The sequence below is a fragment of the Tenrec ecaudatus genome, chromosome 6 (assembly GCF_050624435.1).
Source record: "Tenrec ecaudatus isolate mTenEca1 chromosome 6, mTenEca1.hap1, whole genome shotgun sequence".
Lineage (NCBI taxonomy): Eukaryota > Metazoa > Chordata > Mammalia > Afrosoricida > Tenrecidae > Tenrec > Tenrec ecaudatus.
Genome location: NC_134535.1, coordinates 75,159,370 through 75,177,667, shown reverse-complemented (window position 1 = coordinate 75,177,667; position 18,298 = coordinate 75,159,370). Strand labels below are relative to the sequence as shown.

Below are 18,298 nucleotides of genomic sequence, written 5' to 3'. Positions count from 1 at the left end.
TGTTGTTAGCGGTAGCAGCATATCCTGGCTAATGGGGTACAGAGGCCCTCCCCTCCCTTCCCCACTGGGGACAGATGCATGTGGCACGGTTCGAGCCCTCCCACGGGGTGTCTCTCGGGCTTGGTACCTTCTGAGAGGGCACGGGGACCCAGGGGAAGCTGGGAGGGTTTTAAGTGGGCCAAGTCATACAGCTGGGTCTCCCAGCAGACCTTGTGGGTGGGTGGCCCTCTTGCCACTGTCCACTGAGGCCCCTTTTCTGCACACTGTCTGCCAAGGGGATGGGGTAATTTGACTCTCACAGAAAGCACTGGCTTAAGTCACCAAATTGACTGTCTTGGTTTCCACAGAAGCAGTGGTTGTGGTTATGGGTTTAAGCAAGTAGCGCCCGGGCTCACACCATGCTCTCCAAGTTCTCTTTGGACAGGGCCTCCGCTGCCGCCTCGGACCGCGTCTCGGATGGTGTGTAGGAGTCCTGGTAATCCTGAAGCATCTTGACCACCTCCAGGTGGTGGAACTGCACAGCGTCATCCAGGGGGATATTGCCCCACCTGAGCGGAACGAAGACCACCATCAGTCAGAGAAGACACTGGGAGTGCAAGGGTTGGGGACAGGTGAGGTGGCTGGCGGACAGTGTCAAGCTGTCCCCTTCAGTGTACGCCTACTCACCTGTCCTTGACAAAAGGATTCACTTTACAGGCCTCAATCAAGAACTTCACCACTTCGATGTGACCTGGGAATGCAGACGGGACATGAGAGGGCACGGCTCGGGCACTCTGGAGTTGACACGTGTGCAGACCTAGAAGCTGGGGACTGTCTCACGGGGGAGGAAGAGGCCTCTGCTCATCTTGCTCCTGCACCACGCAGCAGCAGTGTGGCTGTGAGCTAATGGGCATCGGGACAGAACTCGTTGCTGCCTCTCCGTGAGGACGTGGAACGTGAGTGCCGGTGGTAGAAGAGGAGGCCGTGTAGCTAAAGGCGCCTAGACGACGACGTAGTCCTCTGGGGAGCGTGGTGGCACACTTGCTAGAAGCCCAGCTGCTCACCGAGACAGCAGCCTGCGGCGGCTGCTGCTGCAGAAACTTGCAGTTTTTGACGCCCTAATGGCCCCATTCTACCCGGTCCCGTAGGCTCGTAGAATCTACTTGTTAGGGTCTTACTAGCGGGCATCCCTCCCATTTACCCCCTTGGTTACCTTCAGCTGCAGCCACGTGCAGGGCTGTGCGGGAGTCATAATCTTTCTGCTCCATGTCCATGGCTGACAGGGCAAACCTAAGGGCAGTGGAAACAGTTGGTGGGATGCAGATCAGCCCAGCTGGGGTGCAGTCTGGCATGGGTTCCAGAACAAGTAAAACAGTTAAGTTCAGGCAAAGAGCTGCAGGCCCTTGTTGCCCCTTCCCTAGAATGGCGAGGGTCGTAACTCTGGAAACAAACGTTGCTGTCATCCCACGGTAGGCGCCCAGTACGCATTTGTGGGTGTTGGGTCATTTCAGGTAGGGACCCTACCTGCTACGTCTCAGCTGTTCGAGCCTAGGTTAATAATGACTGGCTGACAGTAAGTTCTAACACAGCAAAGAATCCCTGATGGTACAGTGGTTACTCATTGGGCTGGAGTTCCCGTGGTCGGCAGTTTGACACCACAGGAGAAGGACTGGGCTCTCCACTCCTGTAAGCCCTTACAGTCTTGGAAACCCACACGGTGTCACTGTGAGCCAGCGTGGACTCGATGGCAGTGAGTTTGGTTTTTTTCCTTGACCACACATGGCAAGACACTGTCCTTTAAAAGAATTTCACATGAAATGCAAGCTCCATGCATCTGGCTGATGTCCAAGCTAAAGACAACTACGGCCCTCGGGCGCGACTAGTCAGCTGCTGAGACGACTCCTCCCTGCCCTGGGCCGTGGGCATTTGCCCTTGTCAACCCCAACTCAACAAATCCTTCTTCACCACCACCTTCATTTGTTGCATGCAACTCTGAAGTCCGTGAACAGGCACCGAGCTTGGTTTTGCACTCACTAAGGCTAAATCAGGACCACAGGCACCGGCTGCAACTTACCCCACGAACTCTTAAAGACCCAATTAGAACGGATCTCATTTGTAACCCGGGGACTAGGTTTTGCTGTCTGCCTCCTAATGAGCTCCGTGGCCAGGGCTGTTTTACTGTTAGTTTGGTCACAGCAGAAGTACCTTCGCAGAGCCGAGACATCTCCACTATAGGCCGCAAATAGCAGGTTCACCACCGTCTTGTTCTGAAACAGACCATGCGCACCTGAGAGCACCTGCCACTTGGATCCCAGCTCTGCCTGACCCTCCCCCCTCCCCCCGCCCCTCCCCGCTGCTCAGCCAGGACAGTTCTCATCGCAAGCCCTCCCAGGGCTCTCCTACCCGGACTTCCCCTCCCTCGCGCCGCGGGTCTAGCTTGCGAGCGCAGTGCCTCAGGTTGTCGTAGTTGTGGAAGTTGAAGAGCGACACCAGCCTCTAGAATTGTAAGCCAGACGTCTCGCTCAGTTACCCTGGCACTCAGCCCCCGAGTGTACTCAATCCCTCCTCTCTGCAAATCACCTGACCTGGCAGAAGCTGATGCCTCTCTGGCTGTTCCCCAGCTTGTCCAGCGGTGGTGACAGGCACATCATTCCCATGACGTTGGGTACCACCAGCAGGATGGCCCCTGACACAGCTGATTTGGCTGGCAGACCCACCTGCGGGGCAGGGGAGGCTGAGGGGGCACTCGGAATCTGGGTGGCCCAAATGATTGCATGGGGAAGGCCGCCATCTCTCTCCCTTGACCTTTTGGCTGGTCACCGCCTGCTCTCCTGTCTCCTACCCCTAGTCGTGGCCCGTGTAACGCAGTGACTCAGTCTGGAAATCGTACTAGCTGGCCTGGAAGCCCTGCTTTAGCTCGTAGTCTGGCAGGAGGAGATACGCTACAGACGAGAGTAATTACAGCTGGTAGTAAAAGCACGGGAAGAAAAGGGGCGCTGGGATGCAGACAGGCCTCATGTGAACAGGGTGGTGCTGGGCTCTGAAAGAGGGCAACGCAAGAGTGGTCCCAGGGTCGAAACACCCGTTAATTCAGGTTTGAGGAATGGGACATGTGACAAACTCCCCGAGGGATTCGAGTCTAATTGCCTGGCTCAAACGTGCTTCAGAGATTGAGTGTCCTCGCTTCTTGGCCCTGGGCTTGTGGGAATGGGGGACAGGGCCAGAAACACTCACATGGAAGGCAAACTGGCCAGAGAAGTCGTACATGCCGCAGGAGTGCATGAGGCTGAGGGTGTTGCGCACCGCTTCCGCGCTCAGCACACTCTCCCCGGTGATGGGGCAGATCCCTCCGTTGGCCAGGGTGGCTGCCATGACACTGCCGGACTCACAGGTCACCTCCACGGCGCACAGCTGCGGAGATGAGAGCGAGGCAGCAGTGTCACCTGACCTCCACACTCTCAGGGTGTGTGTGTGTGTACGCGCTGTCACTTGACGCTGCTATTGCAAAGGGCACCCGTGCCATAGGGAGCTGCAGGGTCTGCTTACCTGGAAGTAGAGGTCCAGGGCAGCCATCATGTCCTCCCCCTTAGGAAAGCACTGCCAAGTGGGAAGGACAGAGCATTGCTCCCCTGAGCTCGGCCCCTTTCACACGGCCTGCGTTGTTTCTGCTCCGTCCCCACCACCACCTGCAGCCCCTTACCTTCTTTTCTTTGAGATAATAGCCGATGGCGTAGTTCCGGTCCCCTGTCTCCTTCTCCGACTGGAATCTGAAGCAAGCACCCAACTTAGTACTTGAAATTTTGGGGGATGGGGAATGAGGAGAAGGGGGAAAACACCTTTCCTAAGGGGGAGAGGTCACTATCCCAGGGCCAGGCTAACACAGGCCCTTTCTGCATTCTGATAGGCAGCCGGGAGGAATCTTCCAAGCTGGGCAAACACTGGGCATAGTGAAGCAAAGAGGCCAAACGACCCAGGGAAACTTATGGGCTTGGAGACTCTTGGCCCAGAAGGGGCTGCCTTTTAAGGGACACGGCGTGACTATCATGTAATGAAAGGGCCTAGAGGAACCCTGGGATTGATTAGGTTCTCCCTCTCAGCAGCTTCCCCGCTCCCCTCTCAAACTGCACACAGGCCTTCAAGCCCACTCTGATCAGAGCCTCACGTGGCATTGCTGAAGCCCATGTGTTCATAGCCAGCCATCTTGTTCAGATACTGCAACACCTGGAAACGACAAAGCGGCACAGGGGCTCCCACATGCTCGACGCCCCCGACCTGCACATACCCGGTTAACCGACCGGCCCTCTGATAGTCTCTGTCCTTGTCCCAGAGGGCAGGGCATGAGGAGGCTGCCCTCAGGCCACTAGATTCCCCCCCTTCCCCACCCACTAAGCTTCCAGGATGGGCTGGTATTGGTGGGGTCAGAGGCAGCAGCCGCTGGACAGAGCAGTCCCCCAGGAAGAAGCACACCCAGGCACTGAGGACAACAAGGGGACTTACAAAGTCAAACTTCTCCGCCTTGTTACTGTCCATCTGCAGAGAGACACACAGGAGAAGGGCGTGAGGACCTGGCCGGGAGGATGACCAGAGGGGAGGGCAGCAGGACTTCTGAGAGACCAGGTTGCTACTGCTACAGTCCCTGTTTTTGCAAGATGCCTTTTTTTTTTGCATATGACAATTTATTTTTGTTTTTTATTTTACTTATTATTTTTAATCATTTCATTGGGGGCTCTTATAGCTCATATAATATTCCCTATATCAATTGTATCAAGCACAGTTGTACTTATGTTGCCAGCATCATTTTCTAAACATTTACTTTCTAGTTGAAGCCTGGATATCAGCTCCTCTTCCCCCACCCTACCCCTACCCTTGTGACCCCTTGATAAATTATTATTTTCATATCTTACACTGGGGTCTCCCTTCAACCACGTTTCTGCTGCTCATCCCAGGGGTGTGTGTGTGTGTTATATTATGATCATTGCGATCAGTTCCCCCTTCCTCTTCTCCCCTCACCTTACCCCTATCCTCCTGATCTCTGCAACTTCCATTTCTGCTCCTGAGGGGTGGATCTGACCTGGAGTCTGTGTGTCGTGAGCTCTTATCTGTAGTGTACATGCTCTGGTCTAGCCAGAATCGAAAGGCAAGACTGGGGTCATGACGGGGTGGTGAGGAAGCTTCAAAGAACTAGGGGAATATTGTGTTTCGTCAGTGCTTTACTGCGCCCTGGTTGACTCATCCGTTCCCTGTGACCCTTCTGTGAGGGGTTGTCCTATTGTCTACAGATGGGTTTTGATTCTCTGCTCTGACCCCCTTTGTTCTGAACAATATGCTTTTAGTTTGTTTGTTTTGGGTCTTCTGGCGCCTGTTACCTGATCCTGTTGACGCCTCATGATCGCACAGGCTGGTGTGCTTCTTCCATGTGGGCTTTGTTGCTTCTCAGCTAGATGACTGCTTGTTCACCTTCAAGTCTTTAAGACCCCAGACGCTATATCTTTTGATAGCTGGGCACCATCAGCTTTCTTCACCACATTTGCTTATGCGCCCATTTGTCTTCGGCGATCGTGTTGGGAAGGTGAGCACCACAGAATGCCAGGTCATTAGAACAAAGTGTTCTTGCATTGAGGGACAGTTTGAGCAGAGGCCCAAAGTCCGTCCACTACCTCAATGTAGTGCCATACACGGAGATTTTTTTATTCATACCTATCTGGTTACTTTCTAACCCAAACCTTTTAAATTTATTGTCAAGTAACGAGGGTGCAGATACGAGCCTCCCTGGCACCACCCAGCCTTTTCATCAACATTTGTTTGCTTTGTGAAATAATTTGTTCCATTTCCATTTCATACGCAACAAAATGTGCACAGGCCCTTCTCTGCCACGACTCTCAAGGCCAAAACACTTGTGAGGTTTACCTTCACTTTCTTTTCTTTCTTTTTTATTAAAAGAGCATTTTATTAGGCGCTCTAACAACAATCCACACATCAATTGTATCCAGCGTATCTGTACATACGGTGCCATCATCATCTTCTAAACATTTACTTTCTATTTGAGCCCTGGGTATCAGCTCCTCTTTCTTCCCTCCCTCCCCCATCCTCACTTTCATGCTCAATTCCAATCCTCCCTCTCCATTTTCCTCGGGTCCCAGACCAGTTCCCACCTTATCCATGACCCTCACCAAGTGCCATCCCATTCTGTATGCTGCGCTAGGGTTTTCCTCTATATCCCAGACTCCCAACCCCAAGGCTAGAGTAGGTGTCAAAATGGAATGAAGTTGTGTCAAAATACTCTAATTACACTCACAACGGAAACAGCTAAAGAGGAAAGTCCAGTAACAGGCCTGCTTAGGTGGGGAGGGGATGAGGCAGGTCCCAGAGACAGGGCTGAAGATAGAGCCGCCACAGAGCAAAAGGGAGTCAGTCTCAGTGTGATCTCCCCCACCTCACCCAGCCCCGCCCCCCAGCCCAGCCTCCTCGCTGCCTGCCTGCCTGCGTCAACAAGAGTCAACACCACAGGGACTCAGACACAACCAGACACCTGAGTCTGGGGGAGGTTCCTGACACCACCTTCCCCAGAAGGGGCTGTGATTGGTGACAGTGCTACTGCCCACGCTGGCTGCTCGCTGGCTCTTGCTCAACCCCGGAGACCCACAGCTGATGAGCCAGCCCCACACTCTCGCTCAAGGCCACTCACAGTTCCAGGTGACGTGAATAGCTGCCCTGGCCTGGCCATTCACCCTTCTCTGCATGTGTCCCTCACCCAGAGGTGGCCAATCAGCACCTGGCAGTGCTGTCCTCCCCCAGTATCGGACATTTGGCACTGGGTCCTAGGCAGGGGTCAAGATCTGCTGACTTCTCTCTCTAAGGCCAGGAGGCTCTGGGCTCCTGACTGATGGGCGGAGAGGCAGGGAAGTGTGTGTGTGTGTGTGTGTGTGTGTGTGTGTGTGTGTGTGTGTGTGTGTTGGCAGGTGGGGGCGTATGTATGGTATGGTGTGGTGTGTGTGATGTGGTGTGGTTGATGTGGTGGTGTGTTGTGTAAGGCATAGGGTGGGGTGGGGTGGATAGAATGATGCTCCTTCTACCAACTCTCTCAGTGTAATACTTAGGACCCTGTCATGTTCTCCCACAACTCCCGTGACCCCCAAAGAAACCTTGGCCCACACCCGTCTCCCTGCAGAGCTGAGCAGATATGGCACAGGGGCAAGGGAGCTTAGAGAACAGTGCCTTTCAGAAGGCTAGGGTAGCACTGACCTTGATCAGGGAGCTCACCACAATGGCACCGGCATTGACCATGGGGTTATGGGGGATTCCTGGGGAAATACAAACACCCAACTTTATCGACCACTTGGCAAAATCTCCTGGTTAGCCTGTCCACTCTGCAGGTTCAACAAGAAAGACTTCCATGCTCAGGAAGAAAGACTGACCATAAAGGGGAAACAAGGCCCCAAAGCAAAGGGGCAAGCTAAGCCAGGCATGCGGGGTGGGGGCGGGGGAAGGGGTTTGAGCTCGGGGTGGGGGGTGGGGGCGCTCACCTTCCTCATTGAGGGAGAGCTTGTTGTAGCGCAGGCCACTGGGCTCCTTGCCCACGAACTTGTGCACGTAGTCGGTGCCCAGGGTGCTTACGGAAATGGCGTAGGTGAGGGGCTTCACACAGGACTGCAGGCAGAAGGGAATCTTGGTGTGGCCCACGGAGTGCCTATGGGCAGACAAGTACCAGGGAAGGGGTCAGCCTTTGGCGGGCTCCTGTGCCCGGCCTCCCCCTCCTCTCACCAGCAGCTCACCGCTGACCGTCCACAGTACACAGGGAGGCACCCCAAAGCTCTGGGTTCGACTTGGCCAGCTGAGGGATGTAGGCAGCCACCTGGGCAGGAGCAGGAGAGAGAAGAGACTGAACGGAGAGATGGATGTGGAGAGGGAAAACAAGACTGAGGCTCAGCATTGGTTCAAGGAAAAAAGTGACCTTCTGGCTCCTGTAGGGCAGTGAGTCCCCCTCCGGCCTGTGGATCACTGGGGCCCCCTAAGCCTCACATTCTAGAAGGCATGTTCTTCTGTGGCCACAATCCTTTAGGGCAGTGGTTCTTAACCTTCCTAATGCTGCGACCCTTTCATACAGTTCCTCAGGTGTGACCCCCCCAACCATAACATTATTTTCTGTGCTACTTCATCACTGTCATTTTGCTACTGTTATGAATTGGTGACCCCTGTGAAAGGGTCGTTCAACCCCCAAAGGGGTCACGGCCCACAGGTTTGAGAACTGCTGCTCTAGGGGTGGTGGTCAGGCCCTGACAAAAGGCTAATAATGCAGGAGTGAGCTCCCTCCTTTCTGTTCTTAGGCTTAATCACCCAAGAGGTCTCTGTTAATTCTATTGATTACCTGTATCAGTTGTCCCCATAAAACCCCTAGTCCCTTGTGTGCTCTAGAAGTCAGACAGGGCCCCAGAAATACCTAAAGCCCTTGTCCCTATTTTCAGAGGTTCTGCTTTCTGTCCCCCTTTGGAATACCAGCCCCAGGACAAGTCTGTGAAGCAAGGCAAGTCTGGCCCAGAGCCCTTGCCCCACTCCCCTGCCCCCAAGTCCCCTGGCCCTCACTTTGCCTCCAGTGAGCTCTTTGGCATCTTCAAAGATGCGATCCACATGGCCCGTGAAGTCCTCAAAATCAGGAATGACAAACTTCTTTCGGAATGCCTGGGTCAGGAGCACAATGTTGCTGCTCACACACCTGGATCCCAGACATGATTGGGTTAGGGGGTGCCGGACTCGCTCTGGAGCCAGGGCAGTTGGGAATCAAGAAGGTTGTGGGTGGTCATCAGGTTTGGGGCCAGTCACTGTGACCTTCAATAAGTCACTCTCTCTCTGGGTCTTAGTTGCCTCATCTCTGAAATGTAGGCTGGTAGTGACAGGACAAAACAACCTGTGGTCAAGTATTAAGAGAAAAATAGCAGCCTATTTATATTCTAGCACATCACATTTATATGGAAGAAAAATCTTACATTGTATGCACATCTGTAGATAGATAGATTTATTTATATCTATTCATGTTTGTATATCAAGACACAGGACTTTCTCTGGAAGATGCCCACTGCTCTGTTAACGTTTACATACAGGGAAGTGAACTGAGAGGAGGTCAGGAGGGCAACAGGACATATAGGTCTCGATGCACATTCCTGCATGACTTACGTAGTGGAAAGTAATACAGTAACCCCCGGGGCCCCTCCCTGCTCTTAGACTGAGTGCACAGCACAGTGTTGAGAGCAGGGCCCCTCATCCTGGGGCCCTCACTTTCGGAAGAGGTCTCGGTCCAAGAGGCCACCGCTGCTGGACTCGCGCACCATGCGGCGCATCTGGCTCATGCAGTCCCGGAGTCGGGGGTCTGAGGTCTGCAGGCCAGTGGCCTTCAGTGCCTGAGGGAAAAGAAGAGGCCCAGTAAGACCACCTCCAAGCACGGTCATCGTTGCCCAATCATCTTTCCGAGTGGTACCCAGTTTGCTCAACTCAACCTACTATCAGGAAGAGCACGTGGTGGAACAAATAGCGAGTGGGATCAATGGGCTTAGAGACGAAGAAAGCAGGGAATGGAGCAGCTTTGAAAGCTAACAAGGGATTCCTGTCCTTTCTCAGTCTGACCGGGAACCCCTTTGAGTCACAGCCCTAAGTCAGAAAGACAGGTTGAGGTCAGAAGGTTCAGTCTTCCCACTGTGGGACAGGGCTGGCACTGTCTCAGAGGCAGAGGCAGAGATTGATTCTCACCTCTTGTTCCCTGTTCTCACTGAGCAACCCGTCACGGAGACCCCCAAGGAACAGAGTGGGTGGAGAGTGACTTACAGTAGTGAACTTGTGGATAGGGATCCGCTCTTGTCCCTCAGCAATCGTGTAGAAGAGCAGGTCACCCAGGCGGGACAGCATGCCACTCTCTGCCGCATCGCTATTAGGGGGCAGAGATAGGAGAGAGGGCAGAAGCCTGAGGACTGCTCCCTGCACTTCTTCCTGGGACGCGGGCAATTTTGGGTTAGGGGGGGTGTCCTCGCTGTACATTTCCTTCCTGAACCACCTGATTCGTCCCTATAATTCCACCTTTCCATCGCTCCTGATAAGTCTTAAACCTTACTGTCCAACATTCGTGGACTTTTATTTTCAGCTGCCTTCTAGACCTCACTGCTCCAGTTGTCCTCCAGTCACCTCCAAGCCAATATATCCAAACCTGAGGTCATCTTGTCTCCGCTCCTCCTCTTGTACATCTGTGGGACCAGCATCACCACCTACCTGGGTGCTGGGCTGGAAGCACGGCACCATTTCCACAGCCCGTGTTCAGCTGGCTGCCAAGATTGGGCAAATCTTATCTCGACAAGGTCCCGCAAATGCACCTGCTGGTCTCCTTTCACCCCGCCAGCACCGTGGAGAGGAAAGAGTCAGTGGTCTTTCAATACAAGAAAATTTAAAAACCAAACTCACTGCCGTCCACAGGGACCCTATATAGGACGGAGCGGAACTGCCCCTGTGTGTTTCTGAGACTAACTCTTCACAGGAGCGGAAAGCCCGTCTTTCTCCTGAGCAGCTGGTGGTTTCAAACTGCCGACCTTGGGAAGCGCGGCGCAGTGAGGAGCCCCTACCCAGCCAGGACTCCTCTGAAGGGCGGGTCAATGAATGTTGCTGAACCTGCTTTGATACAGAATCATATAGATCTGCTTCATATGGACGATGTGAGGCTTCACAGAGTTACCAACCTGTGTCCGTCTGAAGGCCTGGTGCACAGTAGGTACTCAGGAAATTGTGTTGCTTTGACGCCAGCTCCTCGTCATTGGTTAACGAACTGTTACTACACCTCAGTCCATTTTCCATCAGGTTCCCATTGTCTTCCTAACTCCCAAACATGACTTCCCAACTAAAGGCTCTTCAGGCCTCCAGGGTAAAGTAAGAACTTTTCCTGGATATGGTTTCAAGGCTCCTTGAAGCCTGGCACCAGCATTCCGTCCCTAGTTCTCCCTGGGTCCCTACCTCCAATTGTGCCAAGAAGAGATGGCTCCCCATCTAACCCAGGCCCTTTCGGGATTGCTGGTCCTGGCTTGACCGACAGACCTTCTTCTCCCTCAGACGACAAAGTCCTCTTCGTCCATCTTTCAAGGTCTCCGGATGAAAGACCTCCGACTCCGTGACAGCATCTCGACCTCCAGGTTTTGCTTACAGTACTGGTAAAGCGCAGCATCTTGCCACAAGTATCCTCCCCGCTCCACTGTTAGGGTCTTTGTATTTACACACACCAGTATTTGTCTTCCTATCATCCAGCAAAGTTCTCAGTACGCCTACAACTGCAGCTGCTAAAGATCGCTTTGTCTTCAGAAGTTCTATGAAGACAGTAATTGATTTCCATTCCCCACCAAAAAATGACCGAATCCGCTGCCACTACGTGGGAGTGGCTTCTGACCCTACATCGGGCTTCCAGACTGTGACTCTTTATAGGAGCAGATAAGCCTCCTCTTTCTCCCATGGGACGGCTGATGGGTTTGAACCTCCAGCCGTGTGGGTCGCAGCTCAGGGCTTGCCCACAATGTCACTAGGGCTCATTAGGAATAGGTGTTGAAGGGTTATTTGTCAGATAATTTCCAAACATGACAGCTGGTTGAAACACTTGAAGGCCTTTTGACCCGGAAATGTCACATCCAGGAATCTATCCTAGGTATAGTCTCACCTGTAACAAAGTAGCATATTTATAGTTACTATTGCATTGTTTGTAGTTGCAAAGGGCTGGAAATAATGTGAATGTGCATCAATATGGAAATGATTGGGTAAATTACAGAATAGTCACTTAATGGGAAATTATGCAATGTAAAACAAGAATGAACCTGCTTCCTCAATTACAGAATAATTGAGGAAGCTCGCTAATGTAATATTAATTAATTGATATAAATAATTACTTATTAGTTTAAAATCAGAAAAGGTGTGAGTCAGAGGCACAGCCTTTCACCAGGCTTATTCAGTGTGCATGAGCACATCGTCTGAGAAGCTGGGTTGTGCGAAGGAGCATGAGCATCAGGCTCATAAACAACACCGTCCGGAAAGCCAGGAGGATTTGAAGCACTTCTTGATGAAGATCAAAGACTACAGCCATCAGTGTGGATCACAACCCAATGTAAAAAAACAAAACAAAACAAAAGAGGACGGCCCTGAATCTGCAGCTCAGGGAGAGGAGCATGTCTGACCAGAGCACACAGGAGCAAATGAAAGGGGAGGGGGAGAGAGTGGAGCACATCTTGGCCCACCAGTTGACAGGAAAACACTCCTAAAGGTCAACAAAGAGACTGTGAACTATGTACAGGCTTTTCTTTCTTTCTATTTTTTTGGTCATTGGTGGTTTTTGTTGTTGTCGTTGTTTTGTTTTCTTTTGTCACTTTGTCTTGCTCCGTCTTGGTTTTGGGTGCATATTATTATCTCTGCAGCTCTATCTAGATGGGATAGGTGGGATAAACAATCTGGAGGAGAAAACAACTGGACGATGGTTCTGGGACATGGGAGAGGGGGAGGTGGGGGAAAGGAAATGGTGTTAACCAACCCAGGGACAAGGGAACAACAAGTGATCCAAAATCAGTGGTGAGGAGGGGTAAGAGTTCTGGTAGGGCATGATCAAGGGCAATGTAACCAAGAGTAATTACTGAAATCCAAATGAAGGCTGAGCATGATAGTGGGACAAGAGGAAAGTAAAAGGAAATAGAGGAAAGAACTAGGAGGCAAAGGGCATTTATAGAGGTCTAAATACAGGCAAATATAGTTATATATGAGGATGGGGAAATATATTTATAGGTTTAGTATTAAGGTAGCAGATGGATATTGGGCCTCCACTCAAGTACTCCCTCGATGCAAGAATACTTCGTTCTATTAAACTGTCATTTCATGATGCTCACCTTCCTGACATGATCTCTGAATACAAAGGGGGTGCACAAGCAAATGTGATGAAGAAAGCTGATGGTGCCCGGCTATCAAAAGATATACCGTCTGGGGTCTTAAAAGCTTGAAAGTAAATAAGCGGCCATCTAGCTCAGAAGCAACAAAGCCCACATGGAAGAAGCACACCAGCCTGTGTGATCACGAGGTGTTGATAGGATCAGGTACCAGGCATCAAAGAACAAAATATCATATCATTGTGAATGATGGGGAGTACAGATTGGGGACCCAAGGCCCATCTGTAGGCAACTGTACATCCACTTACAGAAGGGTCAAGGGGAGGAGGTGACCCAGTCAGGGTGCAATGTACCAATGATGAATCATACAACTTTCCTCTAGTTCTTAAATGCTTCCTCCCCATGCCCCCAATATCATGATCCCAATTCTACCTTAGAAATCTGGCTAGACCAGAGGATGTACATTGGTACAGATGGGAACTGGAAACACAGGGAATCCAGGACAGATTAAACCCCTCCGGACCAGTGGTGAGAGTAGTGTTACTGAGAGGGTGGAAGATAGGTAGGGTAGAAAGGGGAAACTGATTACACGGATCTATATATAACCTCCTCCCTGGGGGATGGACAACAGAAAAGTGGGTGAAGGGAGGCATCAGACAGTGTAAGACATGACAAACTAATAATAATTTATAAATTATTAAGGATTCATGAGGGAGGGGGAGGGAAAGGAAAAAATGAGGAGCTGATACCAAGGGCTCAAGTAGAAAGCAAATGTTTTAAGACTGATGAGGGCAACAACTGTACAAATGTACGTGACATACAATAGATGTATATATGGATTGTGATGCAAGTTGTAAGAGCCCCCAATAAAATGATTTTTTAAAAAAAGAAAAGAAAAATCCTCACAACTGGACCATCATGATAAATGGAGAAAAGCTCTAAGTGGTCAAGGATTTCACTTTACTTGGATCCACAATCAACACCAATGGACACAGCAGTCCGGAAATCAAATGACAGATCGCATTAGACAACGCTGCTGCCCAAACCTCTTTAAAGTGTTAAAGAGCGCAGATGTCACGTTGAGGTCTGAGGTTTCCCAGCCCTCCCAGCACGTGCCGGCTGGACCTTGCATAAGGAAGGCTGCAGAGGAGTCGATGCACTTGAACTGTGCGTGGTGGTGAAAACGACTGGAAGTACCATGGACTTCCAGAACAACCAACTCCATCTCGAAAGCAGTCGAGTCCGAATGGTCCTTAGAAGCAAGGACATTATACTTGGTAAAGTGGAGGGTTAGTGGAGAAGAGGAAGACCATCGATTATGTGGGTTGACACCGTGGCTGAAGCAAGGGGCTGAAACAGAATAACCACGCAAGGATGGCAGCGGACCAAGCAGTGTTTGGTTGGAGTATCCACAGGGTCACTAGGAGTCAGATCTGACTCGACAGCACTTCACAAAATTATGTTTAAAAGGGGAAAAATGTGTGTTTGCTAATTCAAACATACCAAAAAAATATTTCTGGAAGGCTATATACGAAAATAATATGGTCACACTGAGACTAGTTGCCGATGGGGAGGAGAGGAGCCATGTATGACAGGAAAGGGGGAGAGGAGAGAAATCTCTCTGAGGGAAACCTGGAGAAGGAAAGTTCTCAGGCACATTTTGAAGACAGGTTTTGTACCTGAGAGATGAAGCAATATAAAGAAAACAAAGCTAGCTCACTGACTGTCTCACATGCCTTAAAAAACTTACACACCCGTTGACCCTGAGATCTAGATTGATTTATGATTGATATATAATGTTAAGGGGGATGGGGGAGCAAGGCATAGGACCTAGGCAAAGGATGGGGCAAGGCTCCCTGAAAACACCACCACTTGACTTCACTGGAGGAGGTGTGTGCATGGGAACCAGAGACATAGCTGGCTCATCCCCTGGAAGTGGGTGAGGGAGTCTGTCTTAGTTATCCAGAGTTGTTATGACAGAAATACCACAAGTGGTAACTTAAAAAAGAAAAACAGAAAAATTTGCTTTCAATGTTTTATCTTAGATAAGTTTTATTTACTTTTGATCATACATTTTAAATTGGTGAGAGCTTATATTACAGATCATCAACCTTGTATTCACAGTTTAAATCATCAATCAAATCCTCTAATAGTTTATCTTTCACCCATTCCTCGACTTCTTTTCTCCCTCTGTGGACTTCCCCTGTTTCACCCTAGGTAACACTAACACTCATTGTGTTACCTTTCTTCCCTTACCTACCCTTCTCTCCCCGCCCCCACCTCCCGGCCAGGGCAGACTCTTCCTGGACAGCTATCTTCTCCTTTTGTCTGCTGTTAGGGAAGTTTTCATTCAGGATTTCTTATACATTTTCTCTGTGGGGTTGTGTTTGCTTCTTCCTGTTCTGCAGTCCTCAAGAAACATAAGCTGTTCCTCATGATAGTGTCCCGCAAAATCCTTAGGCTTTCTTCCTTTGCTCTTTTTGTGGATTGTTCCTCTTGAAGGGTGGAGTCAGAGTTTTGCCTTTAAGCTCACTATATCCATTTCTTCAATTCTATTACTTTGTTCTTTTATTAGTTATTGTTTTCTATTCTGTTCTTTTAAAGTGTTGTGTGCTTCTAGCATCTTAGTAGTCATCTCCTGGATCTCTGATGCAATATTTGTAGTTTTTCTGTCCCATCCATGGTTATCTTAAACTCTTTTTCTACCATTGACAGTAGCTGAATAGCAATCTTCTGAGTTATTTTTAGGGTCATTTCAGAGCCTTTTCTTCAGAAAATTTCTTTGGATCTGGGTGCTTTTCACTTGCGGGTGCCCGTCTGTGTGTCGATGGAAAGTGACTGTCTCCGAGGCACTGTCCTGCAACTCTCAGGGTTGGAAGGGTGGCTGGTCAGGGTGGGGGGTCGTCTCTGTGCTTGAGTGCCAGAAAGGAGCAACAGGGACCACTACATTGAAGGAGGCAGAAGGGAGAATGAAGTGGAAAGGGAGTGGGTGGGGTGGAATCATGATGTGGAAAGGGAGGGGGGGTTGAAAAAAAAGAAATTTGAAGGAGGAAAAAAAAAAAGCACAGGGCCTGGGTTGGACAAGTGGCTAACTTTAACAAAGAGAAGTTTGAAAAAAAAAACAAAGAGAAGTTTGTTATCTGGTAGTTTAGGAGGGAGTTCAAATTCAGAAAAAGCTTTCTCTTTCTGTTCAATCTGGGGGAAGGTTCTTGTGTCCATTCAATTTGGGTGAACCTGGTGTCCCTTGGAGATCTATCTCATCAGCATCAATCTGCCCCTTCGGTCTCGGAGGGTCTCAGTGCAGGGACCATGGGTCCAAGGACACGCTTCTCCCCTGGCTCTTCTTTCTGGGTGGCACTGAGGTCTCTGTCTTCTTTTATCTTCCAGGATAAGCAGTGCTGCAGACCACACCCCAGGGAAACCCCTCTTACAGCAGCGTTGCATCCCACCCTAATTCCCAACCAGCTGATAGGCTGATGATGCATATCTCATCATGAAGGAGGGTGACTGCAATGGAGTCACTGAGACACGCTGCCCAACCGCGCCCAGGACTGTGTATGGGTGTGTAGGTGTGCCCACAATTCAATCTGACAGATGAAACGTTTGCTCTATCCCACCACTATTTCTAGCGCCCATGGGGATGAATTCTGAGGAAGTCCGGGTAGATGTAGAACAGGAAGCAGAGGGCTTATCTTTTAAAGCGTTATCTCCCGGGGAGAATTGTTCATGATCAGTCATAGCTCCTTGGTCTGTCAGGGCAGGGACTACAGTGGGGGTGAGGGAGTACTCGTGACTCTCTGGCTATTGTAATTAGGAAGCGCATGTCTTTCAGAGTGTCTGTCTGATAGATGTTGATAACATGGAGACGGCCCAGGTCCAGTTCCCGCTATCCTGGGTCAAGGGCTATTGGGCAGTGTGTGTTGGCGTTCTGGGGAGGACAAGATTCTTTGCTCAGTCTGTGCGCATCTGAGAAAAGGTTCCGCCATCCGGAGTCGTGAGAGAGGTCTGGCCTCTCAAGAAAGATGCGCCCAAGAGAAACGCAGCGTTTAAATGAGAACCACCGGCGCAGACAACGGTTCTGATCGGCTCTGGCTGGGGAAGTTTGCTTCTGAAGATTTTTACCCCCGACCTCGGATAGCCTCCCAATTCAACAACCAATGGGAAGACCCTGCTCTGCAGACTGGGGAGTCGTGACTACGCACACACCCAACACATACGCAAAGGACACACGCACGTACCCGCGCACCAGTAACACGCGCGTCACACAGGACACGCCGGGGACACGCAGAAACACAGACATACCAACCCGTCCCAAAGTACACTTGGACCGGAGGCGGCTCTAGGCACACCCATTCTCTAAAATGCACACGGGGACCCAGGGCGAAGCGGAGCGTGAGGATGGGGGCGCGGGGCGGGGGGTGTCACAGCCCCCCGCCGCGCCGACAAGTGCACCCAGCACCGTGCCGCGCGCCCTGCGTCCCGGTGAAGTACGCACCTCGGACAGGCACCCAGCCGGGCATCCGCCTGCCCAAACGCCCTCCCGGGCGCACGGCGCGTCACCGCCGGAGCGCGGCGGACCCAGAGCCCCAAATCTACGGGAAGAGGCATCGCAGGCTAGCGAGCGAGGAGCGGTGAGAGAGCAACGGGGCGTCCTGGGCGGCGGGCGCCACGGAGAGCCACCGCGGGAGCGGGAGTGGGAGCGAGCCTGGCCCCGGCCCCTCGTCCCCAGCCTTACGGATCCGGCTGCTGCGGCTGGTGGCCGTGCGGCGTCTCCCTGCCCTGCGCTGCGGCCTCGTGGAGGTGGTGCCGGGCGCCCCCGCCGAGAAGGGGACTTCGGCTCGGGTGCCGCCAGCCTCCCCGCGGGCAGTGAGTGCCAGCCCGGCTCTGGGCATTCAGCAGAGCCTTCAGAGCGCGCATCCCGCGCCGCGCGCCGCCCGCTCGGCCCGAGTGCCCAGCGCGTCCGAGCGCCGCGCAGGAGGCGGAGCGGGCGGGGCCAGGCAGGTGGGGGGAGCTTCGCGACGGGAAACCGAGCGTGGGAGACGGAGGGAGGGCCCCGGGGTGCGGGCAGGAGGAGGGGCCGGGGCCTTTAAAGCTGGGGCCCCGGCTAGGCGCCACACTCCCCTCCGACTGGGGCCCGGCTGGGGGCGTGTGCCAGCGATGGAACTGTGCTGCAGGGGGCTGGCGGGCGGGGAGAGGTGTCGGAGCCAGGATGGGCAAGGTCCAAGTCCAATCAATGAGGAGGCCAAAAACCTTGGGGGCGGGGAAAGGGCGGGCTATGCAATCCGCGCAACGCGCTGGCCAGGGGCTCCGTGCGGGCTCTGCCTCCCCGCGCGCAGCCCCCTGAGCTGCCTGCACCAGGAGGGAAAGGCCAGGCCGAGCTGCTGCGAGGCTCCGGGAGCCGAGCGCGAGGGCTGGGGAAGACGCAGCGGAGGAGAGGA

At 52.1% G+C, this 18,298-nt stretch overlaps 1 protein-coding gene across 1 annotated transcript; it reads right to left on the bottom strand.

Annotated features, from left to right (window-relative positions):
• Positions 1 to 288: 288 nt before the first annotated feature.
• Positions 289 to 17,777, bottom strand: GLS2 (glutaminase 2). The gene is made up of 18 exons (XM_075552813.1): positions 17,596 to 17,777; positions 9,793 to 9,892; positions 9,250 to 9,371; positions 8,560 to 8,689; positions 7,752 to 7,831; positions 7,503 to 7,666; positions 7,222 to 7,280; positions 4,477 to 4,509; positions 4,142 to 4,200; positions 3,680 to 3,746; positions 3,526 to 3,576; positions 3,214 to 3,390; positions 2,565 to 2,696; positions 2,383 to 2,475; positions 2,185 to 2,246; positions 1,193 to 1,269; positions 667 to 730; positions 289 to 548 (listed from the first exon to the last, which is right to left on the bottom strand). The coding sequence occupies exons 1-18, from the start codon at positions 17,775 to 17,777 to the stop codon at positions 392 to 394; spliced, it is 1,809 nt and encodes a 602-aa protein (XP_075408928.1). The 3' UTR covers positions 289 to 391.
• Between the last annotated feature and the right edge of the window lie 521 nt (positions 17,778 to 18,298).